Raw genomic sequence first — 25,359 nt, forward strand, 5'->3', positions numbered from 1 at the left:
TGGGAGTGTTTCCATTTTTTTCCCTTTTATTTTTATTTTCTGAGCTTGCTACAATGAAATATATTGCTTAGTTAATATGAAAAATATAATTAAGAGTATTTCTTAGACTGAAGAGTAAAACAAAATTCCCAAGGGAACTTCTGAGAGCTGAAGCCAGAAGCGCAGGCAGGATCCGGCGTCCCGAGCCAGGCACCTTCCCGCAGAGCAGCACCCCGCATGACAGGGCACCACCCCCGCCCGGAGCAGGCACCTTGGCCAACACCGAGTCCCGGCTTTGCCCAGTCCCATCAGGAGGTACACTCAGAGGAAAGGCAGTAAACTGGCATGTCAAGGGCATTTCCCATGTTTCTTGAAGAATGTAAAAGGCAAAGATATTTAAATTGGACTTAATTACTTAGCCATGTACCTGGAGTTAAAAAAAAAAATCCCCAAACCCAGGTTCTGCATAGTTCCTAGTGGGTAGAGGGGACACCAAACCACTGGACCGAGACAAGAACCACATCTGGAATGGCCACAGGAGACATTCAGCAAGTTTTTATTGCATTCACCTCCTTCCAGGATCTGTTTTCAGGATTCTGTTGCAACACTTACTGCATAAAAAGATACCTTAAAAAATATTCAGTGTGAAAAACATAACTGTAAAATACAATGTATATTATATAATCCCAAAAGGATTTTCCACCAATTTCGACGCTGTGAACTAAAGCATCTGATGAAGTCTTTCATTCTCCGACTCTTTCAGACCCAGGGCCACAGCTGCTCTGCGGTACCAAAGCAGCACTTCTGTGACGGTGAGTCAGACGGTGTATCTTTTCTCGCCTTCGTGTTTCGCCTTGTGGTACTTCACGTAGTCACCGTACAGCTCCTTAAAGACATCCTTCACTCCTGGTTGCAGCGAGACCCGCAGGAATTGGATGTCTGGCTCAATGCAGAGGTCCAGGATGAGGTAAATGCCCTCCTGCAGGAGGCCCTTCACCGCCGGGTACAAGGTGACCTGGCCAAGGGGGACAGACAGCTCTGTAAGAGCCAACAGGCAGACACCAAGCCCTCGATGGCCTGACAAGGAATTTCAACCCCCGCCACCAACTTAAGAAAACATATTGCTTTTAAAATATCATTTTGCACATAACTTAAATAATTGAATATTCATATCTTGAAAGTTTATATTTGGGGAAATGGAGGCCAACTCAAGCCAATAAAAACTTAGAGTGAAACATCACAAAATCTCAGGAGTAGCTTTGCTATTCAGTAAATGATGCCTACCTGTTTACTGGGGGCATTTAAAAACCTGAATCTTTAAGTTTAAAAATCTTATAATAAGAGCCACCTGAACATTGCATCAGATTTCCTCCACATGGCCAATCACGTTGGAAGCTGCATTAATTGGGATAATGGTGGCAATGTACGTTCCAAGACCAGCCCACCTCTCTCCAGAGAAGGGCAGGTGGGCAGCCATCAGCACCCAGCATCAGATATGATTTATAATTATCACTTAATAGATATTTGTATTTCCGTCAACAATAGCACAAAGGGCCCTAAATTCCTAAGTGCCCCAGGATGGACGAGTTGGTCCCTGTGCCCAAAGATGCACTCCTTCCTGAAAATCTGGGTTAACCAAAATCCGGGCACAGCAGGAGGAGTGGGCATTCCAGCTCCAGTTTGGCAGTATCAGCTACTGGGCATGAACTTTCAGATCAGAGATTCAGACTAGTATCTGAACAAAAAGGCCGAGAGAGCAGGCTCTACTCGCACTGGCCAGGGCTGTGCAAGCTTCAGCCGAACTAAGCAGAGTCTTGCACTGTGGCAGGTGAAACCAGAAAGCAGCAGGAAGGGTCCAGCTAACAGGCCTGGGATGTGGCTGGTTCTTCATTAACGTCCAGCTGACCTGAGAGTTCTCGCCTCTCTGCAAACACAGCTTCTAACGGGCACACATTTTAACCAGGAGAAGGTGTGATTCACCGAGGCAACCACTGAGGGGCATATTCCTAAAGAAGCAATTTGTTTCTGCCACTAAGATGATGCTACTCTTCAAAGTCACAATTATTTTCACAGAATAGCTCGAAACTTTTTTGACAGATCATCATCTTGGTTAAATTTGATTGTTTTATAGACAAGAGTGCTCAAGGGCCAAAGACAGATGGCCTGTCTGTGACTCCACATTGAGTTATTAGGGACAGAAAGAAAACATAAAATGAAACAGAAAACAGAAGAAGTCCTTAATCTTACTAGCTGGGCGAGGATGTTGTAAATTGACTGCTCCTTCATTCACTGAATCATCACACTAAGCAAATAATTCCACTTCCAAAGGCAAAAAGAGGCGAATTAATTTCCCCAGTGGCAGAAGTGAGACCTGAACTGGGCAATCTGAGTCCAGACGTCACAATCCCTTCAGCTGGTCCCCTTAGTGAAGGCACAGCCCAGAGCACGGTGCTCTGGTGGGTAACAGAAAGGCCAGGACTTTTAGGACAACATAGCCACTTCGCATCTGTATGTTACAGACCACTTATTTAGAAAACAAGAAAAAAAAAAGTCTATTTCTACAACACTAAGATCACTTAGTGGCCAACAAGTGGAAACATCACTGAGTAACTTAACAGGACCTTAAACAAGATGAGTCGTACAAACTGTTTACTCTAAGCCATCGATATAGAGGGACAGTTACAAATTTCTGGGAAAAAGAGAAGATTAAAGTGACCGCAATTTCCCTGACACGTCTCCAGGGTGACACCTTACTGCAAGGTCTGCAGGAGCCGCAGCTTCCCCTGCCTGATGCGGCCCCACCGCCACCCGCCCTCACCACCACCAGACCTTCACCAAGGCCGCCTGCCACTGACACACGAGGGGAATGCAAAGCGGTACTTGCTCTCCTGCATTTAATTAAACTTAAAAATGTCTTCCTGGTCTAGGAAGATCTATGGCTCTCTCAGTAGACCTCTGATGCATATGGAATAGTTTCTTCATTACTGATTTTAAAAACAAGTTAAAGATAAAACACAGACGGCCCTGCCAATGGATTCTGGGAGGCAACAGCCTGAGAGAATTCCCAAGGCCTTTGGCTTTCAAGATTAAAATGAAAAGATACCTGATAAGCATAAATCAGACATGCATAATGAGGCTGGAAAAACCTGAGACTTTTCACAAAGTAAATCTCAGAATATTAATCAGTGACTTCAGGGTTCAGATCAAGGCCTCCCCTCTTGGCCCTCAGTGAAGTGATATTGCTGCGTCTCATTTTGCTCTTCAGTGAAACAGAAAATAACGCCACTTCTCGCTCCAGCGCAAGCCTACGTGTTAATGACTTGAGTGCTTGAGAAATATCAGGGTTCTATCAAAATGCTAAACAGCTGCAAGGAAACCAAGCCCACCTCTCATTCAAAGGATGATCTGAAGGGGCCCTCGCCTGCCGCCCCAGCTCTCACACTCGGTGCCTTGGGAGGACCCAACATACACCAGCACCCTGGCCAGCTGCCCACCATGTGACGGGCATCTCCACTGGCCAAGGGAGCCATCGTAGATTCACCCCGAAACGGGCTCAGGATGGAAGCTGAGGCCACAGCAGGCTTTCCGAGGAAGCCCGTTCAGACCAATGGAAACTCTCAGGCTTGAGAAACACCAACACCTCTAACATAACACGTTTGCCAGCGGCTCACCAGAATTCTTAAGAGATTGACAAGGGGCGGGGGGCATTCTGCTGAGGGCAAGATAAATGATATAAATGTATATGGATACCTGCCCAAGTAGACAGATGTACACGCGAACACACTGTACTTTAAGCCTCTGACACTCAATTTAAACAAATGAGACATCAAGTCTTGTAATGAACTTACTCTACAGGTCACACAGCGTCTTGGGGAATTTTGAAAATTGCACACTGACCTTCCAAAGTGAGATCACTGTTGAACAATGAATTAATTATCCAGAATATTGAGTCCAGAAGTCAAATTAATCTGGATAGGAGTATTTAATCCAGGTGAACGCATCTACTGGTATCTCCCCCTGTGTCATCTATTTCGAGCCAGAGGAGCTGAGTCACACGCATCAGGGACTCGTGAACTCCCGCTGCTGAAGGACCCCAGGGCCCCTCTTCCCGCTCTCCATTCAGCCTGGTTCTGCGAGAGCTCCTGTTCTCGGACCTGGGGAACGTTTCATCTCCCTTATTACTTGAGAGACAGACCAGGACAGGCCCCGGGGGTTTGCGCTGGAGCGAGAAGAGAACTAACAGGTGACCGGGGGTCTTTCGTGAACCAACACGGCCAGCCCTCTGCACAGCACTGCGCGGCCCCCACGACGACCCTGCAGGAGTGTGTCAACAAGCGTGACAGCCCACCCGCCACAGCGGAGGACGACCACCAGGCGCCGAATGCCGCCCGCTGCGCTGGCGGAGCAGCCCTGGGGAGACAGCTCGACCCACCTTCTGCACCTCCGTCACGTACTGGGCCACCATGAAGGGGGAGAACACTCTGAACTCTTCGGCCCGAGCTGCGAGGTGGCTGTACATCCTTTCCACAAGCCGGGCGCACTCGAGGACCACCGGCAGGTCATCTGGGCTTCCTACAGGAGCAAAGTGTTTCCAAGCCCGTTAGTTCAAAACTCCTACGTTTTAACTCTTCTAATTTTGTACTTTCAACATAGGCCCAAAGTAGTCAAAACTCCCATTTTTTCCAGGCTCTTTAATTGGCTCATTTTGAAGCCAGAATGAGGGAGACAATATGTCCAAATATTTAACCATCTTACAAAGGGAAGAACACTTAAAATACTCAAGAGTCCATGGTTTTTTTTTTTAAAGAATCTAACTAGAATAACCAAGATTTTTAGGATGAAATCTAGGACTGCAATCACATTTAAAAAGGAGATGGATCTGTACAAGGAAAGCTCCAAATGGGGGGAAAAGAAAAATTATCTTTAAAAATGGCTTTTGACAACATATGATTTTGGGGGGTTTTTTTGTTGGTTTTTTTTTAATTAAAGTCTAGTCGGTTCACAAGTCTGTGTTAATTTCTGGTGTACAGCATAGTGATTCAGTCACACATACATGTATTATTTTTCATATTCTTTTTCATTATAGGCCATTACAAGGTACTGAATACAGTTCCCTGTGCTACACAGTAGGACCTTGTTGTTTACCTATTTTACATACAGTAGTCTGTATCTGCTAATCCCAAACTCCCAATTTATCCCTCCATCCCCACCCCCTGATTTGAGAGATAAGATGGCCTGATTATGTCTTGGCCCTGTTAAGTTTCAAACATTGTCTAGGATTCTTCTTTAATAGACAGATAGATGTAAGACTCAATTATTACTGGATATCCCCCCGGCTTCTCAGATTTATTTCTGATTCCTAGTTTTTCACACTCTGAGGTGCCAGGATCACCTAGGTCTTCTTAACAAACTCCTCCCGAGAATTTTAACAGCCTTGAATGTTCCCACGACCGGCATGACACCCGCTCCCCAGGCCTGCAGAGCCGAGCCCAGGCAGGGACCTGGGCTCAGGCAGAGCAACTTCACTGGCTTTCAATCAGCAGAGCACTATGCACCCCCCTTTTTTTTCTCCAAAATTCTAGAAAATGTAAACAGACCGACAGTGACAAAAAGCACATCAGTGGTGCCTGGAGCCAGGGGCAGGGGGAGGGGAACAGACCACAAGGGGAGCTTTTGAGGGTAACACAAATGCTCTGTGTTTTGACTGTGGTGGAATTTACCTATCAAAACTCATCAAAGTACACACTTTAAACAGATGCACGCTGTTACATATATGCCTCAATAAACTTGAGTTTTAGAAGGTACGGTGTCTTTTTTTAAGATGTTGAATACACACACAAATACGTTACATATATGAAATTTTTCTAGATCGGTGTTGTTTTGTGAAAGTGTGTAAGTTAACACTCGCTGGACATTTCAACAGGCAACGTTCTGGAGGGAGGCACTTTCAGTCTCACCAGCACCATGTCTCCTCTCTCTTTGGGCTCCTGAGGACGCGCACGCGGTTCACACATGGACACCCGGCGCTTGCTACTTGAGCCCAGATTCACCGCGTGGTCATGAAAGAGTACATTAGAGACCAACAAAAAGAGAGCAAATAATTGAAACTCTCCTAGGTTACCCGGTGAACGCATCAGAGAACCAAGGCTCGGCAGACGGGGTGGCTGAGCTCCGCCAGCGGGGACGCGCCCTGCGGCAGAAGATGCGTTTACAACACGCACACACCACGCCCAGCGCACTGCCGCCCGCGCCAGGGACCCCTGGCGGCTAACTCCCAGCTCCTGCCTAGGCAGACGCCTACCCAGAACTGGGGTCCGGCTTGTAAGTTCAGACACGATCCTCGTGGCCTCAGCACAGAGCTGCAGGCAGCCGCTGCCGCCTGACAAGGCCGGTGTGGGGGGACCTGTATCGCAGCCCCCAGCCCCCAGGGCCCCGCCCGCCGCTTCACAGCATCACGTGACACCTGGTGTTCCTCCGCACCAGGCTGGGAAAAAGCCAAGGACCGAATTGTGCCACTGGCTGACCCCAAAACCAGGCAGAATGATTTGGGAATTATCGTCCAGTGTTAACTCTAACTTTTCTCTCTTCTCAAAAGTTACCTGGTTGAGTAGCTTAAATCTACACGTCCAAACCTGTTACCCTGATTCACACCAGTGGGGAGGAGTTCTCACCACTTATATATTCATAGTCAGTCCAGAACCACTGTCTCGGAGTCCTCCCTGACACCCTCGCAGCTGAGCTCTAAGCCCTCCTTTGTGGTCTGACCAGACCCCCTGCCCTCCCGCGGGACGCATCAGGTGGCATGTTCCATGCTACACGAATTCGAAATAGCACAGTGTAGACAGTCTCTCTTTATATGCACACTTCTAATTAACGAGACTCTCCCCCAAATTAGACATTTAGCAAGAATCAGCAAACTTCAGGGCTAGAGAACGAGCTGCACACATAGCTTATATGACTGCCATATGGCAGTTTGCTTCGCGGGTAAACAAACACAACCCTGGCAAGACGCATGCGGCTGGAATGGGGCGCTGCAGGAACTCCACCGTCTTATAAAACGAGAGCGCGCTACAACTGACCGCTCCTTTTCCATCTCCCAGTTAACCACGGACTCCATCAGGGCAAGAATGGGACCCGAGTCGCTCTTATATCCCCTGCATAGGAGAGCAAATGTTTCCTGAATCTAGATTCATTTTTTCTTCTAGAGAACAACTATTGCAATTAACAGATGTCAAATGCATTGTGTTGTGGATATAGTTAAAAAAAAAAAAAGTGACAGTTGGAAATTTCTTTAAAATTGTTTTGAGCATTCATTTGATGACCTGAATATTTCTCTTACTTAAACTCAACGGGGTGGTTTTATCTTCAGTAACATATGTGGCCAGAGACATCTGTAAAAATCAACACATTTGAAATTGTGTATCGGGTACCGTTACTCTGCATTACCTTTATCTTTCTGCCGTCCTTCCTGTATCACTGAAAACACCAGTCTATTAAAACAGTTCAAGAAAGAAGGGATGGCTTTCAGCATCACCTGTAATAGTAACAGACAAAAGAATAAAAATTTAGGTAACTGTGTGTTTCAAGTTCTACTTTAAAGGAGCTCACATTTATTTCCGCCTTAATCTTGTCTATCAGGACACTCAAAACAGTTGGGGCAAATTCTTTTTTGCCAGGATCTTCTGGGGAAATTGCTCACCCTGCTTAACTCTTTAACGTTCGTTTTAATGGTCTGGGGTAGGGCTTCCATGCTGCATAATGTTAGGAATCTGATAAAGTAATCCTAGCTTAGAATTTGCTGAATCTGTCTTTTACTCTAAGCTGTTACTAGCGCATCCTGGAAATGGGTAGAAGTAAATAATAAAAGGCACAGTAACCAATGTATTCAAGTATAATTGGCACTAGAAAAAAGATTACATAAAGCAACTCCATTTAAAATGAGAAACAAAACTTCACATTTTATAGTGATAAAAAGGTCTGCCTGGGGCTTCATCCCAAAAAATGATATGCAAACTATAAAACACGCCTCTTTTATACTCAGCTGTCCTTTGATCACGACCAAAGCCATGCACCGTCCAATAAAGCAGCCACGAGCCAATGTGGCTACTGAAGTTTAAATTAATGAAAATTAAATTTCAGTTCCTAGTCATATAATTCCTACACCACATTTCAAGTGGTCAAGACACGTGTGGCCAGCGGTTCCCGGGCTGGACAAGGCAGAGGGAGAACACGCGCACCACCGCTGAGCGCTCCTGGACAGCGCTGCTCTGATGCTTAGAAGGAACCAACAGCAGGTCAAGCGTGGGGATTCTTTTCTTTGGTATAATTTATCGAACCAAATTCTGGAGAGCATAACGTCACATTCTTTGTGTCAAACGATCGACTTTAGCAACGTGTTGAGAAAGAGGTCATTTTGGCCAAAGTATCCCAGAGCTTCATCAGATTTCCCAGGGACCCCTCTCAATCCTCTATCCCAGTGATTAAAAGCACACACACCCAGGGCCAGGCTCTCTGCGTTCACACCCTGGCTTAATGTGCGATCCTGGACGAACACTCAGCCTTTCTGTGCCCATTTGCTCATTTGCAAAATGAGGATGATAATAGGCTGTGCTGAGGATTAAATAAGTTAAAGCATGTAAAGAGCTCAGAGCAGCGCCAGCTGCGACCGCTCCACTGGCTACTCCGGCAGGGCTTGTGTTGTGCTTGTCCCTTCAGGTTTACTCAAGCAGACTCCAGCCCGGTGCTTTTAGCAGCTCCCACCTACGATGCACACAGCCCAACACGTGGGGCCCCACTTGCTCCCACCCCGCCCCACCCCACAGGCAGCACGTGTCAGCTGCTATTCTCAGTCACATCACTCCTCATTGCAATGCTGCATCACTATCCTTGTCAATCCTCTCCCCTCGTTCAGTGGTTTCATTCTGCTACATGGTCATCTGTTACTGGTTTTGCAGGAGAGTCACACAGCTTTCCAACATTGCTTTCATCAACCGCATGAAATCCTGCATCTTCTGCAAGATCTGCAGTTTCGGGTTGTAATTGATTAGTATTGCATTTCTACTCTACAGTCAAAATCTCGGAATCAGCAGAGATCCCATAACAAAGATGCTGGCAGGATGGGCAGGGCTGGAGGCGACAGTTAGGAGGGGATGGCACTGGAGGCGCAACGTCGTGAGTATTTAGCTTACCAGAGAATAAATTTTTTTAAAACTGCACTGCTGGCAGGTCTCCATCTTTAGAACATGAAAACACTTAAAAATATTTGAATGTGCCTAAGAATGTGTGTATCTATCCCATTTCTGAGTTCCCACACATCCCACGTATAGCAGTGGCACAATGAAAAGAACACGGGCCAAAGAAATCCACGGTCTTGTTGCTAAGATTCAGACTCAGCTGGCTGACACTGGCTGAATCATTTAGCAGCTCTGAGCATCAGTTTCTCTGCCAAGAAAACGGGATTGCCAACTACTACACAGACTTGCTGCAGGGGTGAAATGGGACACACGGCAAATGTTCAATAAATGTTGGCTGAACCAGAATCTTTTCTACGGGGCACATGTTCCTAGTCTCGGTCTAATCTGGAAAGCAGCACCCCATAAAATGCAAGCTCAGGATGCCTCACTCCTTACATCCAAGTGAATTATATGCCCAAGAAGAGATCTAAGCGAGTAACTGACATATAAATATATGCTCTATGAAAGCAGACTGATTTCTTATGGGCTCCTGGAACACCTAGTACACAAGCATGTTCAGAGTGTCAACTCCAACAAAGATGGACTCACCTAGCCTGATGCAGTCAGACATTTCCATGTCTGAGGAATCACTTTGGCTCTAGAAATCACTGGAAGCAAAAAGTCTGCTTCGTGAGTCATTAGTTTTATTCTCCTGCTGCTTCTTTTTTTTTTAAATTTTTTTGGGCAGTAATTAAGTTCATTTATTTATGATTGCTCCTATTTTTTAAGTGGAGGTACCAGGGGTTGAACCCAGGACCTTGCACATGCTAAGCACTGCCCTCTACCGCTGAGCTATACCCTCCCCACTCCCACTGCTCTTTTCTGAAGGCTGACTTTCCCTGTCCACACAGAGGAGGCTGCCTCACGCCCTGCTCCCCTCCTCACCTTCGGGTGGCACTGCAGGACTGAGAAGAGCACGTTGTGCACCCTGGGGAAGATGCTCCCGTACTCAGGGGGCTTCAGGTGGTCCAAGGGGACCGTCAGCAGGACGCTGAAGGCCAGGCTGACGTGGTGCGGGTTGCTGATGGCCTCCTCCCCCTGCCGCAGCAGCGCAGCCAGGACGTCCAGGATGGGCCCAACCAGCGCCAGGGGCACGGGCTGCTCCTGACACGCCTCTCGGTTCTGCAGCTATGGGGCAGGGAACACAGGACAGAAAATGATGGTGATTCTCCAGAGAAACAGCACAGAAGTGGAAGTGACAGAGGTAAGAATGTCCAGCCTCCAGCATGAACTGAGGGGTCACTGGGCAGTCTGAAGAGACAAGGGGACCAGTGTCCAACCCCCGAGGCGGGGCGGGTTGGAGGGGCCTACTATGGGCTTGGACGTCCTGGACCACACTTTCTGTGGGGCTCATCTACCACGAAGAGAAGTAATTTCTTATAAAAGAGTTGATTCATCCGATTTCTCAGAACAAGAAAACATCACATCAGACACATGTAACAGTATTTTCCTCAAAAGATCATTAGCCCTACACGTCTGTAATTAAACTCCATTTGTTACATTTCTTAAAATTCGGCTCTAGTTAAAGACGTTCAATTATTATTCTAGAGAATAAAGTGACACAAGGTGAGGGGCTGCCTGGAGTCTTACCTAAATGGCCTGGGAGAGCCCACCTGTGACCGTCCTCCACACACGGCGGTTTGTAAACAGCACCGCGGGGAGACCTCCTGGGGCCTGTCTCCCCCAGTGCTCACCTCCTCCTGGGTGCCCTGGCTGTGCTGACTTCGTGCTATCGCCTCTCGAGGAACCTACGTGCTCTCCAGCCTGGTGTTTATATCAGCGTGGACCTAACAGGCACCCCACCCACACTGATCAGGCACCCCCTGGGCCCCCTTCCCTCCTCTACCCCCTCACACCCCTCCCACACACCGAAGTGCAAATGGGATTCGTCCGCTAATGCAGGTGCCCAGGGAAACAACAAAGCAAGAAGACAGAAGAGCAGAAGAGAACATTAATTCTACTCTTCAGGCCCTTTTGCCCTGAGAATATGCTAACGCAAGTGACTCTCTCGGGGAGCACGAGCTAGAATTAGGGCTGATCACGATGGTGAAAGACTGCTCTCTCCAGCCCAAGTGTAAGAGCACTGACTGCAGACTCTTTAGAGGGCAGGAAGCAGAAGGCAACAGAAGACAGCCCCAGTCACAACTAGGCTTTTGTGCTAATGAAACAGAAAGTCATGTGACTCCACCAGGTGCCACAATTTGACACTTGGGTAGAATTAACAAGAATCTACCTGCAACACCACTATCCTATTCTAAAGCCATTTTTTTCTAAACCATAACTTAAACATGCACCCACACACGCGCGCGCGCGCACACACACACACACACACACACACAGCTACAGATGAATGAATGCACTAAATAGACCACAAAATTCTGTGCGGACCAAGAAAGCTCCAGAACTTCTAGTCTCACCTAATCCAAACAACCCTGTCACCACACTCCTGTTACACCCCGGCTAACACTTCCTGAAGCTCTCCTACTGGTGACACGTGTGCAGACAGACAGAAGCACTGCCGGGACACACAGACAGAAAAGCGCCACGCTTACAGCGGTCTCCAGGACACAGCCCCAGGAACGCACACTCTGAGCTCAACAGAAGCAAAAGCGCTGCCCCTGGTCTGCGGGTGACGAGCGGTGACAGATGGACACGCACCCCAGGGGTACTCACAGTCAGGGCGGTGACAATCTGCGGGCACGCCCGCCAGAACAAACGCGCTTTCTCGCCACCAAACGGGCACTGCAGTAGCAACTTGATCAAGGTCACCGCCGCCAGAACAGCCTAGGGGCAAAGGGAGAGAGCTGAGCAGTGGGAAGGGCCGGCCCTCTCGGGAAGTCAGTCCGGGGAAGGAGCCGGTCACCAGCGCTGAGATCCAGCAGAGCCCGAGTCGGGGCCAGAACAGGTCCTGGGTGAGGCCTTTTACATCCCCAAGCGGTCAGGGGAAAACGGAGCAAGACGAGCAGCACTGTGGCAAAGGAAGGGCCTTTCCCGTAGCGGCTCCCCGAGACAGTGAAACAGAAGGCCACACACGGGGACAGCGACCTCATCACTGAGCCCCTCTCGTCAAGAGGGCCACTGTAACCTACCTGTGCAAGAACCACCTGTGCCTGCAGATGAAACGAGGGGCCGAATATGTATGTTCACGTATGACTGAAAAACTGTGCTGTACACCAGAAATTGACACAACATTGTAAATTGACTGTAACTCAGTTAAATAAATAAATATAGGAGGGGCTGAGCGAAACACGGACAAGGTGAAATACTTAGATCAGGTGATGGCTTTAAAGGATGAGAAGGAAGGAAATAACTTTGGTGACCACACTGGGCACCTCACACCATCCATTTCAGCCCCACCCCAGCCCCTTCTTCCCCTCCAACCCTGCAGACCCACCACCAAGAAATGCCTTCTGCCCTCCGCTCTCCCTCCCTCCCTCCCTCTGACCAGACACACCCCTCCCCCTCCCCTGCTGAGCTCCGGTCCCCTCTCCCATCCACCTGCAGGATATTTCTACCCCCCGGCACCCCCGTCACCATCTACCTTCTCACACTCAAACACAATTGCTCACCACCCTCCTTCCTGTCTCCATACCAATGCCCCTGCCACGGCCCTATCCAAATCCTCTCCATCACTGAATGCTCAGTTCAGTCTCATGACTCTTCTCTATCTGACTGGTTTAAACAGAAGTTGATGGTTTGGTGGGGAGGGGCGGAGAGGATATAGCTCAGCAGCAGAGCACATGCTTAGCATGCACAAGGTCTTGGGTTCAATCCCCAGTACCTCCTCTAAAACTAAATAAATAAACCTAATTACACCCCCCAAAAAAAATTAAAAAAGAAAAAAGAAGTCGATGGTTTGTTTTTCCCTGGCTTGCTGAAAGGAAGGCCAGATGCCTTCTCAAAGCTGGGGCCTGATTTGCGCTGCAGACAATGAAAACTTCCAGAGAGGGGCATATGTCACAGGTGATGAGACAGGGGTGGGGGTGGCACAGAGCCGGACCCCCTGCTCACACACAGGAGATGTGAGTTCTCCCTGCTGCCCCTAATTTACCCTCTCCAGCTCTCCTCCCACCCAAACCAAAACCCAGCTCCTGTGCTGATTATAACCAGAAGTCAAGAAGCCACTCGTGAGGCAGAGAAAGCTCAGAATCCAAAGGCCTGGGCTGCAACCCTGCCCCAGACAGCGAGCTCTCCGGCCTTCCTCCTCCCGCGTGAGCAGGGTCAGCATCTGGCCAGGCCAGTGCACGGGGCAGCTCAGAGGACCGGATTCCAGCACACTGGCTCCACGCAGTGGCCCCCAAAAGACGCAACGCCAAGTGCAGGTGCAGGGCTTCATCAGCAACTACCAAGCCGCCTAAGCTGCAAAGGACCGAAGGGCAGCCTGCCTCCCTGAGAGATTCTCAAGTGGGATCCAGGCTGTGACCAAGCCAAGTAAAATTTCTTAAAGAGTATGATGCGAAGGATCTCAAGCAGTGGATGAGCCGAACTTAACTTCTTAAAAGTGTCAATTTTATGAGTACGTAACACTTACCTGTTTCACACAGTGAGAACACAGTTGTAATTTGAAAGAGGTCCCCTTTGGAAAACAAGGCCTCCATGCACTGAGGCCCTGGGCTTCCCCAGAGGGCACAGCTCCCTCCCAAACTCCTCCTGTGCCTATAGTCTCTAGCGGATGGATTTTGCATGTTTGTTTAGTCTGAGCGCTGACACCGCATCTCGAATCCCTTGTCCCATGGAAGCCAGTATCACTTCCGTGCCCGCCGCGGGAGGGGGAGGAGCAGCCCACCTGCAGATCTGCTTTCCACATGTTGCTGACATCGAGTCCCTGGAGAATACACTGCATTGCCATCCTAAAGTCCTCGGTTGCCCCAACCTCTAGCATTTGGGTGAACAAGGCTCCCAAGTGAGGCTCCATGTCCTGAACCACCTGGACTGGAACTGCAGGATCTGTGTGGAAAAGAAAATCTGCTGAAGGATGTGACCGGCAAGGGGCAGGGAAACAAACCAGAGCGGCCGCACTGTGAAATGGTGTACGGCCATTAAAAGCCAGCATCTCACGGAAGTGGAGACACTTGTGGTGCAGGCAAAAAAAGGACGGCACACTCACAGCGTCGACACCAGCCTCTCACACACACGGCACCCGTGCGCTGAGCACAGCCCGGAGGAAAGCCTGAGAGGACAGAGCTGTTTCGCAGGGCTTAGCTCTGGACCCCGGGAGACAGGTGACTGGCACTTTCTTTAACCTCTTTCTAGTTTCCTTGTATTCTTTTATAAAGTCAGTAGGGGCCCAAGGGCAGAGTGGTCCTTTTAGACAGATGGGAACGTTGATGCGATGGAAAGAACCCCCAACTTTCAGGGACTGCCTGTTGCAGTCATCCAGCTGTTTCTGCTTAATGCAGGAAAGCCTCCTGAAGTCCCCAGAGCCCCAGGGTTTCATAACAGAGCCCACAGTTAGGACATTCAAGGCCCTTTACAATCTGACCCCAGCCTCGTTTCAGCCACCAGACTATCCCACACGGCTGGAGTACCTTCCTGCGTCCCAGTCTGCTTACTAGACAGCACTGGGGGCGGGCAGGACCAGGGCTTCGAGAGATAACATCCAGGTTCAAGTTTTCTACAAGCTTTGAGATCCTGGATCCACTACCCCTTTGAGCTTCAAGTCCCTCATCTGTGAAATGGGCATAATGGCACCAACTCCCACGGCCAGCAGGCAGAAGCGGCCCTGCAGAACCCCGTCACATGGAGGGCTCAGCGTCGGCACTGCCCCCACCCCACCTGCCCTCCCTCCAGCAACCTGCCCCGGCGGAGGCTCTGCCTGCACTCACGCAGCCCAGTCCCACAGTTCTGGTTCACTTCACAGCATTTCGTCATCCTGTGACGTGTGCGAATGTCCGATTACTTAGATAGGTCAAAATCAGCACTTCATTCATCTCCGGTGTAGGAGAGAGTTCCACATATATATGAACCTTTTTTTAAAGTAACGGTTTTCTGTATCTGAATTGAGGTGGTCTGTTCTACTGTCAGAAAGCATTCCTTATAAAAGCTCATTTTTCTGGGCTGAAACCTACCTGAATCACCCCTGGGGACACAAGTGGCCACCCTCTGGTTATCTGTAGCCACCTGAACACTCCCTCTCTCAGCCCAACGCCTCGGGCCCCTCCTCAGCTGGCCTTTCCTCCAGAGCTCTCACCACTCTGGCCCCTTCTCTAGACCGAGTCCAGCCACTCAGGTGAGTGAGGCCTGGACCCAGCGGCAACACTGGGGCCTGTGGCCTGAAGGCACAGTGGGGTGGCTGTCCTTGACCCCAACGGTGGCTCCGCCCCTGAGGTCCAGAGACACACAGTTAGGACTCAGAGGCCACCTCGACTCACAAGGGCTGCAGGGATAAAGGAGGACACTGTATTCTGTTTAACAAAGGGATGAAGGGGCCAGCGCTTCACCACCGGCTGCCATTTTTTTCGGACATTCATTTAGAATGCCAGAATAGAAGTGTTCACAGAAGACTGAATTTTAGCCGCTGTTCAAAGGGTGACCACCACTCCCTAAGAGAGGTGCTGATAGTGTGAGACAGAACATGTGAGACTAAAGCTCTCCAGTCAATCCACAATCTAGGCAGACGAGGACCACACGGTAAGGAACACAGCAGAGCATCATTCAGGGCCCAGCACTCAGCCTCACCTTAGCCCTCCCGGACCAGCCGGCCCTTCTCTTACAAAGCCCAGGTTAACACTTCCCTACCTGAGCACGCCCACAGCCCCACGAGGGCTAGTACTGTTCTGAGACCCAGGGGAGGACATCCTGCCCTCCAGGAATTTTATGAGGTTCCTTATAAATTAAGTCACTTGCATTTTTTTTTAAGTTGGCAGATTTTGTATCTTTCTTAAGTAAATGGGTGGCACTGACGATCTGACACAGAGGAGCCTACGAATAAGGATCAAACTGTCCGCGTTGACCTCTGGGGCCAGGACACAAAAAGGCTAAAACAGAACGGTTCAGAACCATAAACTAGCGCAATCTTCAAAATAAGTCAAAAAAAAAAAGTGAAGTGTGAAACAACACACCTGGAAAGCTGCTGCTGGTGTCGAAGCGGGGAACCAGCCGCGAGAGGAACTGCTTCCACGTGCAGGGGACACGGCACTGGAAGTGGGCTCATGGGGGGGAGTCACGCGCTACTTTTTGAAATGTACACCTGTTCCCACAGGCGGAGGGGCCGGTGGCTCCTCTCCACCCAAAGCTCTACAGTACAGGACCAGCCCAAGAGGAACCATCTTACCTGCAAGAACCTTTCTCACAGAGTGGAACACAGAGGTAAACACAGACTCCTCCTCGGGGTGTAGGTCTGGGGCCAGAAAGAACAGAGTTAAAAATCGCACGGCTGCCTGGAAAGACGGGGTGTCTCTGGCCAGAACCGGCAGCTCTGCCAGGATCTGAGAGTAAACGGTCTGGTAGAGGGCAGTCTGGGAGTGCAGCATGTTGTCCATCATTTGGGAAACCTCTGTCCCGCCTGGCCTGGACTGCAGGCCCACGTCGGCTTCCAAGAGTGTGCTGACTGACGAGATGATGGCGGAGGGGAGGCGCTGGCCCTGGGCCCCGCGGGCCACGCAGAGCCGGAGCACGGCCCCCGCGTGGAGGACAGCCTGCTCCAACAGCTCGGGCAGGGCCTCCGGGGCCTCTTGCTGCTGCTTCTGCTCTTTGACTAAAGGCCCCAGGACTTGGCACAACTTGGTTAGAGACACGAGAAGGAGCTGCTGGCCCAGAGGATTCCCATTTCCCAACTGCTTGCCTGAAGTCATTGCCGTGTACACTTTGCACCGTGAAAGGAACGTGATGATTTTCCCCAAACTGAGCACCAGGCTGAGCTTTCTCTGGATCAGCAGCAGCAGCAGCTGTTCTAAGAAAGTCCCCACCACATGGAGGAATTCCAACCACAAGGGGTCATCCATGGCCGTAAGAAGCCTACCACTGGCTTTGAACAAGGAGGTCAGTGTGATCTCAAAAATATCGCTAACGTACATGACCCTGAGCACAGAGTGGGCACTCCTCCCTCTTTGCAGGTAACCGAGAAGCTGGTAGCAAGTCATCCAAATCTTGAGGGTCAGTGCAGAAGGGCAAGAGCTCCCCAGCTTGGTGACAGCCACGGATAGTAACAGAAGAAAATAATGAACGTGACAGGGAGCCAGGAGGCTGTCCAGCTGCAGGGAAGAAATAACTTCCAAGAGCCCCAGGAGGCGCTCCAACTGCTCCCCCTTCAGCTGGATGGGGAAGCCACCCTTGACCAAGGATAGTATGTTTTGGGCAATTTCTCCTTTTGGTTCTACACCTTCAGACCCGACTTTGGCAAATCTGTTTTCCCAATGAGCTACAACCACGTGGTCCTTTTCAAAAAGCCAGGGCAGCTGCTGACTAAGAAGGGCCAGGTCCCCCTGGGCACCGGAACGCAGAATGCTGCTACAGGAAGCAGTCAGGCTCAGTAAGAATGCACGATAAAGGGGCTGCATTTCTGGGAAGAGGGGGCTGTGAAGGACGGCCTGAGATATCTTTTCAAGTGTCAAGTCTGGCTCTTCCTCTGCCGAGCCTTCCTGGGCTCTGCTCACTGGTAAAGTTCTCAGCAGGATGCTGGCCAGGTACCTCATGTCATCGGGACTAAGATAGGACATTAGAATTGCCAGGTTGGACACAATCAAGTGCCAGTGGGCAACGGGGTACGTGAGGGCACTCACTGTCCCGACCTGGCCGTCCCAGGAAGCGGTCATCCTCTGAGCCAGGCTGGCTCTCCCTGAGCCCAGGATGTAGGCAGCATCGTGCCTCAGAGCATCGAGGGCTTCTTCAGATTCGAAATTCGTTTGCATTAAAGTCCTTTTCATTTTCTGCAGGTAGAGCTGCTCTAAGCAAAACCTGCCGAGGGAGTCGAACTGAGCTGTAAACTCCTGTATCTGCTTCCAGTGCTGGGCTTCCACACCTGGGAGCAGCGGGGGGAGGCACGGGGGCTCCAGGGCAGCCGCAGCCCCAGAGCGATACTGGCTGCAGGTCAGAGCCAGCATGGTGTCCACCTGCGCCCAGGTGTGGGAAAGCAGGAGCGCCGCGTCGCTGACCTTCTGTCGCCACAGCTCAGGCGCTGGGCACTGGGGGTCCTGGAGGAGGTCCAGCAGGGGCTTCACAAGGTCCCGCAGCATCTCGTCCATGGTGCGCTGCATCCGCCTAACCACGGGCAGAGGCGTGCCGCTGTCCAGGCTCCGCATGTGGAACATGATGCAGTGCAGCAGTGAGCTCAGGGACAGCGACTTGAGTGCCATGTCCCCGTCGCCCCGCAGATGAGGCAAGACCAGAGACTGGAACTTCTCCAGCACAAGGGCCCAGGCGTCCAAGATCTGGGTCGGGGGCAGCTCCAGGAGGCACTCGCGGAGCACGGCCGAAGGGCCCGCGGCCAGCACGGGCTGTCTCAGCGCCTCGGCAGCCGGACGACAGATCACCCTCAGCACCTCCTCAAACAGCCGAGGCACCTGTCGGAGTTTGGCGTACGTCTGGAAGAGCGTGTGAATAAGCGCCTCCTGGGCTTTTTTCGTCCGAGACTCTGTTACTTCTGCATCAATCCAGGCTGAAGCCAACAGGTCGTCCAGGTCCGGCTCCAAAATCAAATGATTCAGAGACATCAAAACTTTGAGGCAGCGGAACCAGGCCGGCACAGGCGCTTGCGCGTGGTTTATCAGCAGCTCGGCCAAACGGCGGTAAAAGTGGAACTGAGCCTCTCCGTGCCGGATCCTGTCGGTGGCAATGTTGTAGATGTTATTACTAGCCACGGAGTTGAGCAGCTGTTCCAGGGCCAGGAGTTCTGTGGTCCAGTCGGATGTGGACAGGGCTTTTATCTGCTCCTCCGGCAGGCGTGAAATCCTTAGGCAGCCAAACAGCCGGGGGAGCACCTTGAAGCAGAGAAGCTGGTTCCCCTCCTTGAAGTAAGAGTCTATGAAGAGCTTATACAGCAAGGCCACGGAGCTGGCTACAACAGCCGCGTGAAGGGAGGCCTCACAGTAGCCAGCATCAACCAGCTTGGCAACCACAGTGCCCAAGGGAGCTAGAAGATTCTTCATGGCCCCCATCTTCGTGTCACCCTGCTGCTGGTCCAAGAGCTCCTCTTTGTAGGAAGAGAGCAGGTCGGGCGGAAAAGCACCGCCTCGGAGCACGGCCTCAATCTGACTCCGAATGTCCCGGCCTAGCGCTGGCCGCAGCTGGCCCTGCGTCCACGTGCCCCCTGAGAGCAAGTGTCTCAGGACCAGGCAGGGCTGGAGCAGGTGCCCGGTCACCTCCCCAAAGGCACGTTTTGGGTTGACCTGCTGCTGCTGAATCGAGAGGTAACGGCCGAGGGCCAGGTGAATGACGTCAAATAACTGGGGTGTCGCAGCTCCTTCGGGCTGCCGGCAGGCCGACCAGCACAGCTGGCCCAGCAGGTCAACTGTCAGCTCCTGTCTGGCTGTGTAGATGGCAGCAAGGGTGGGCGTCGAGAGCACACCCTGGCAGCAGCTCAGCACAGCACTGATGTTCCTCTGGGATCCCGAAAGAGAGAACTCGGCTATTATCTCATTTATGATCTGGGTGTAAAGAAAGAAAGAAAACTCATCACAGACCCTAAACCCACACGTACACACAAAAAAATACAACCGAATCAATGAACTCACTCCTTGCCCTCATCTTAATGAGAAAGAAATGCCCAGATCATCACATCTAAATGAACTTGACATCTGCACACCAAAGGCAGGCGGAGTACCTGTCAATTCCTTCACACACCCATCTCCTACCAATATAAATTGGGGAAAAGGATCAGTACCTTTGTAAGTCCGGTCCCTCTTTAGAGAGCTGAGTTTTACAAGGCTTAATCTCCAAAGATTTCACTTTTTCTTAGATCCTAAACCTGCAATTCAACTTAGATGCTACAGGTACATGGACAAGTGGCCTTGGGTTATGATCCTGTGGTCCAAAATATATTTTTTTATGATCAGTTATACTATTTCTATTTAAAAAAACAAAGCAAAAGGCATTCTTAAGAAAGGAAAGCAAATGTTGCCAGTTAACACTTATACAGCAAACCCACGGTCTACTGCTTCCAAAACGCTGAAATTCACAAACACCAGACATCATGAGGGCCAGGCAGATTCCCAAATTCACTCATCAGCCAAGTGACTTGCTCCCAGCCTTAGAGCATCCGAGAATCAAATTTATTCTAACTGCTAAGTTATCAGTAGCCCAATGACACAGATGTGTTTATCTCTGTTCAAGTAACAGCTGGCTGTGGAAAAGCTGAAACAAAAATGTCTTAATGTACCCTGCTCCAGTGATCTCCAAATTCTTCTGATTACACAACTCACCTGTAAAAACTTTTCCACAGTTATACCTAATAAGGTTATAAATCGTATACATGTACTATAATACTAATACATATAATATATAATTATAATGCATGTATAAAAACTAAAGAGACTTTTCTTTCAACATATAGAGATGTTGTAAGGTTTTCTCCCCACACTGCCAAAGGACCATCCAGAATAACCCACTGTGGTGATCGCTGGCCCATTATTTTTAAAAGTTACACAATTTAGAACGTAATTTCAAAAACCACTGAAGCCTGTGAGCCATCAGGCAGCTCAACTATTTCATTCTTTTGTTAGCAGGCTCTACTGGTTTTCTCTGCAGACCTGCACACCTACGTGGGCAAGGTGCTGAGGGGGTGAAGAGCACAGGTTTTGTGACCAGACAGATGGAGGTTCAAATCCCAGCTCTGTCACCTACCAGCTGTGTGACTTTCAGCAAGTTACTTTGCCTCTCTGAGCCTGGCCCACACTGAGTGCTCATTATTAGTGCTTTTTATTGTCACTGGCTATTCGCACAGTATTTCAAAATATCAGTAATGATGATGAAGCTCATGATTCTGATCTGAGACTTCAGAATCACTTCAAGTTAAAAACCTCTGAGGAAATTCTCATCTAGATTTTGGCCTTTGATCTCTCTTCAGTCTAACAGAAAGGTGGAGGATAAAACATCATCAAGTAGCATCATTTGCTGGCTACCTTTTCCAATTGAAAAGGTAATTAACAACCAGTTTATGAAAACATTCTACACTTTTCTTGATTATTAAATAATATGAAGTGCTTAGCAAAATGTAGAGCATACAATATGTGTTTAATACGTATCAGTCATTATTATTACTCTAATAATATTATTTCTTTCTTCTCGCCTACCTTGACATTTCCTGCACCTTCATATAATTAAACCCAAAACAAAGGAGCCTCCAGCATTAACAGGAAATCAGCAAAGATGTTGGTAACACGTGCAGGATAACACAGGAAACTGTTAATTACCTTGATGAGGGAAATCTGAAGGTTAATTGTCTTTCCATTCTTGAGAAGACTCTGCAATTTTCTGCTATGTAGAATGTTATCTATATAGAGCCAAAGCCTTTCAACAACATCTTCCTTCAGTTCAAGTTTTTTCTTATAAAACGCAACCAGTGACTGTCTGGCCCAATCAAGTAATACCTGAATTTGGAAGAAAGATACTTCAAAAATAAATGAACTTCTTTACCAAGAAAAAACGACACTGGACATTTATAGAGACATCCCGTGCGTAACCAAAGACACTTGCCAGGGGGAAAACTCTTCTTTAAAATTTACCTTGGGGAATATTATAATGCATAAATGTTTTGGTATCTTAAAATATTTATTAGTAAAGAATCAATTAAAAAAACTAATTTTGTCATCACCTGGAGGCAATAAGAAGTTTCCAGTGGGAGAGTTCCTTCTACTAGCTTCTCTGAAGTTACACTAAATTTTAAAAGTTAAAAGCACAACAGTAATTGCTCAGCACTGCTATGAAATGAATCACACACAAAGGCAAAAATGCAGAGTCAGAAGACCAGGGTTAGTGTCCTGGCTTCCCGTGTGACCTGCAGCTTCATCTGTAAGTCTATTAACCGCATTCAGAAGTCAGAGACAGACTTCGGTGAGATAACTCACAAGTGCTGTGTTAGAAGGAGGGCTGGCCATATATAGTTTCCATCACTGTGACATGTTTCCTTATTAGTAAACAGGAGGAAAGGAGGTGTGGCCTCAGCTCACAATACCAAAACTGTCGATAAGAGCATGAACAGTGACAAATGCTAAAAGGAAAACATTCTCCCGGGATAAGGATAGTACCTACCAGGACCACCAGGTGACTGTCAAGCGGCCAAAAGGAATCTCAGGTGTAGCCAGGTTTAGGAACTACTAGGTATGACGGTGCTCCACACGTGGTAGCTCCTCATGTTAACGACATAAGCCACCTTTGGCACGTTCTGTGCTGTCTTAATACCAGCATACGAGTGTATGTTAACCCAGTCTCGTGAGCTCATCATCCTGGTTGTCTCCATTGTATTTAACACTAATTTTTACTCAAATAAGCTTAAGAAATCTTAACAACAGCAATGCATTCCTTGGTTCCTAATCTGTTTCTAATCTGTTGATTTCTAATCTATTTCCCCTCAGCCTACCACAAATGCTAAAGCTTCTCTACTTTCCAACCTTCAACTCTCCAAATTGCAAAGACGTGTAACAAAGCACCAACAAGCAATTGCCTACAGAGCGGCACTTTGCTCTGCAACCAGTGAAGATACCAGCAGACTCAGAACCTAACTTCTGTAACCTAAGTCCTAATTTGTTCACTGATGCACAAACTTCAGTTGGAATATAAGAGATATTCCCAAACAAAAGAAATGCTAACTGAGGTTTGGTAACAGAAAAACTTCTTTAATGAAATACGGGCTTACTGACTTTTTCTCACTGACACTGCTTTTAACTTTCCGATTATGTTTCTTTCCCCAACTTTTCCCCTAATCTTTTAAAGTTTAACTCAATGTCAATATGCAACTTACATACGTGATAATTAGTTAAGTTGTAAAAATGTAACTTGTACATTAAACTTACTTGTTCTTTATTTGGAAGAACACACTGGTGGGAAATCCAAGCAAAGTGAGCTAGTTTTAGTTTATCTTCCCAGGAAGTTGTCTTGCTTTTAAGCTTCAGGGAAATGCCAGAATAAACAGCAGCCATTGTTGCACTTTATCTACCATTTAAAGCAACGGAAAAAGTATTTATATTAAGGTCAAACTTAAGAGGCATCAGAAAATGAACATCATGTATCTTACTGCCTACATAACACATAGTTCTTTAAAAAAATTTTTTTTAATGAATTAAAACACTGTTGGGCAAAGTCTATACATAAGATGCTCAAGTCCATGACTTTTCTGGGGGATACTCAGACAAAAGCAGGCAGAAGATGGATTACACACACACACACACACACACACACACACACGCACAAGTATTCCTGCTGTGATCAAACATCACATCCTCAGAGGTCAGTGCACAGGAATTTAATGGGACAAAACCCTAAGTGTTCAAATTACTTGTGAAAAGATTCATTTACACGTGGTTCTAGATGGAAAAAGGTAAGTTTTGGCACAACTGCTCTGAAATATATATACTATGTAGTGTGTATTAGCTCTATTAAATAGTTTAAAGAGATAAATAAGCAGTGTTTGGCAATACTAATACTCCTCCAAAGTACAAAAGAAATATTGTATAAACCCAGTCCCAATAAAAAACTGTTATTTCAGCTGCAACAGTAACTTCCCCACTACAGATTTATCCATTTATGTATAAATTTACAAACACACACTGCTTCTAAAGACTCTGCAAAATACAGTTACACAATTAACACTAGAAAAAAAAACACAGTATCATAAAATCATGAATACAGAAGGAACACAAACACAGCAACCACCTATAATCCTATAAAACTGAAGATTATATGTAGCTTTACATAAAAAGCTTTATAGGTAACTAACTTAGGTAAAGGTAACTTCGAGTTTCCTAAAAGTCATAGCGAAAAGGGGAAATGTATTAAGTCATTTTCATTATATAAAAGTAAGTCAGTCAGTTCCTCAAAGGAGAAAGTTTGTCATGATACTTAATATTGAAATTATCATAAACAACAACAAAATAGGACCAAGGGGGAGGGGAAGGGAGGGGAGGGAAGGGAAGGAAAGAATCTCAGTTCTATGATTCTAATTTAAATACTGGTAAACCAAAAGAATTTGCTATACTGAGAAGGATCACCGGATTTTTTAAATCTAAGGGGCCTGAAGTCCTACCTTCAGAACTAATTCCCAACAGGTATATATTTACAGGGAATGAGCGAACACCGTATGAGGACACTTACTCAGCACGGTATTCTTCACTCTACAGAGAACAGAACAGTGGCGTGCTGTCAGTCTTCCTATTTTGTCAAACGTCCAATATCCATTCAACAGCTACTTACTTAATGTCTAAGACAGCCATCGCGACAGCTACAAAGTACTTAAAAAATGTTTGCAGAACTGGCTACAAAGACGCCCGAGACACTCTCCGGGAGTCTACCCACCTTCCGCTCTCGGCGCCCCGCAGCGATCTTTGACAGGTGGTGTCAAAAGCTCGGTGTGGACAGCAAAGCCCGTCAGTACTCAGGCGAAGACCGCTTAGGCACAGCCCTGCGGAGCAGCAGGACACCAGGTAGCAAGAAACAGGAGCAGCCAGGAGCGATGCGAGAGACCACCTAAGGGGCGAACCCAGTGGGCTCTTGTCCAGCGCTTGCTGACCGGGGAAAGGCCAGGCCCGGGACGGAAAACCGTCCCCAGGTAAGGAGCTCACCTCGCGGGCGACTCTGGCTAGGGGTCGCGGGCGGGGAAGGAGGGCTGTCCCCAGGGAAGGAGGTAGGGACCGCGGGCAGGTGCGGAGGCCCGGCCCGGGAGGGCGCTCACCTCGGCGTCGGCCCCAGGTAAGGAGCTCACCTCTGGGTCTTCTTGGGTTGGGGCTCACCTGCAGTCCGTCCCCAGGTAAGACGCTCACGTCAGGCCCCGCCCGGTAGGGGCGGCGGGCGGGGACGGAGGGCAGTCCCCAGGTGAGGAGCTCTCCGGGAGGCCAGCCCCCGATGGGAACCACGCGGGGGTGGAAGGACGACGGCGGCGGCGGCGGCGGCGGCGGCGGGACCGACTCGCGGGCGCCCACCACGTGGGGCCGGCCCCGCGCTCCTTCCGCCCGACGCCGGCGGCGCGGGGGCGGGGCGGCGCGCACGCCAGGCAGCGCCA

At 48.8% G+C, this 25,359-nt stretch overlaps 1 protein-coding gene across 7 annotated transcripts; it reads right to left on the reverse strand.

Annotated features, from left to right (window-relative positions):
* Positions 1 to 519: 519 nt before the first annotated feature.
* Positions 520 to 25,300, reverse strand: URB2 (URB2 ribosome biogenesis homolog). 7 transcript variants are annotated; one of them, XM_015246223.3, is made up of 11 exons: positions 25,091 to 25,300; positions 24,657 to 24,762; positions 23,159 to 23,297; positions 21,560 to 21,736; positions 16,486 to 19,795; positions 13,999 to 14,159; positions 11,886 to 11,996; positions 10,098 to 10,340; positions 7,426 to 7,513; positions 4,412 to 4,551; positions 520 to 994 (listed from the first exon to the last, which is right to left on the reverse strand). In XM_015246223.3, exons 3-11 carry the CDS (start codon positions 23,282 to 23,284, stop codon positions 797 to 799), a joined length of 4,554 nt encoding a protein of 1,517 aa, XP_015101709.2. In that variant the 5' UTR covers positions 23,285 to 23,297; positions 24,657 to 24,762; positions 25,091 to 25,300; the 3' UTR covers positions 520 to 796. The 7 variants fall into 7 exon arrangements, with proteins under 7 accessions (XP_015101709.2, XP_015101708.2, XP_072827075.1 ...); XM_015246222.3 differs by having other exon boundaries at positions 24,657 to 24,827; XM_072970974.1 differs by having other exon boundaries at positions 25,063 to 25,300.
* Between the last annotated feature and the right edge of the window lie 59 nt (positions 25,301 to 25,359).

The sequence above is a fragment of the Vicugna pacos genome, chromosome 11 (assembly GCF_048564905.1).
Source record: "Vicugna pacos chromosome 11, VicPac4, whole genome shotgun sequence".
Taxonomy (NCBI): domain Eukaryota; kingdom Metazoa; phylum Chordata; class Mammalia; order Artiodactyla; family Camelidae; genus Vicugna; species Vicugna pacos.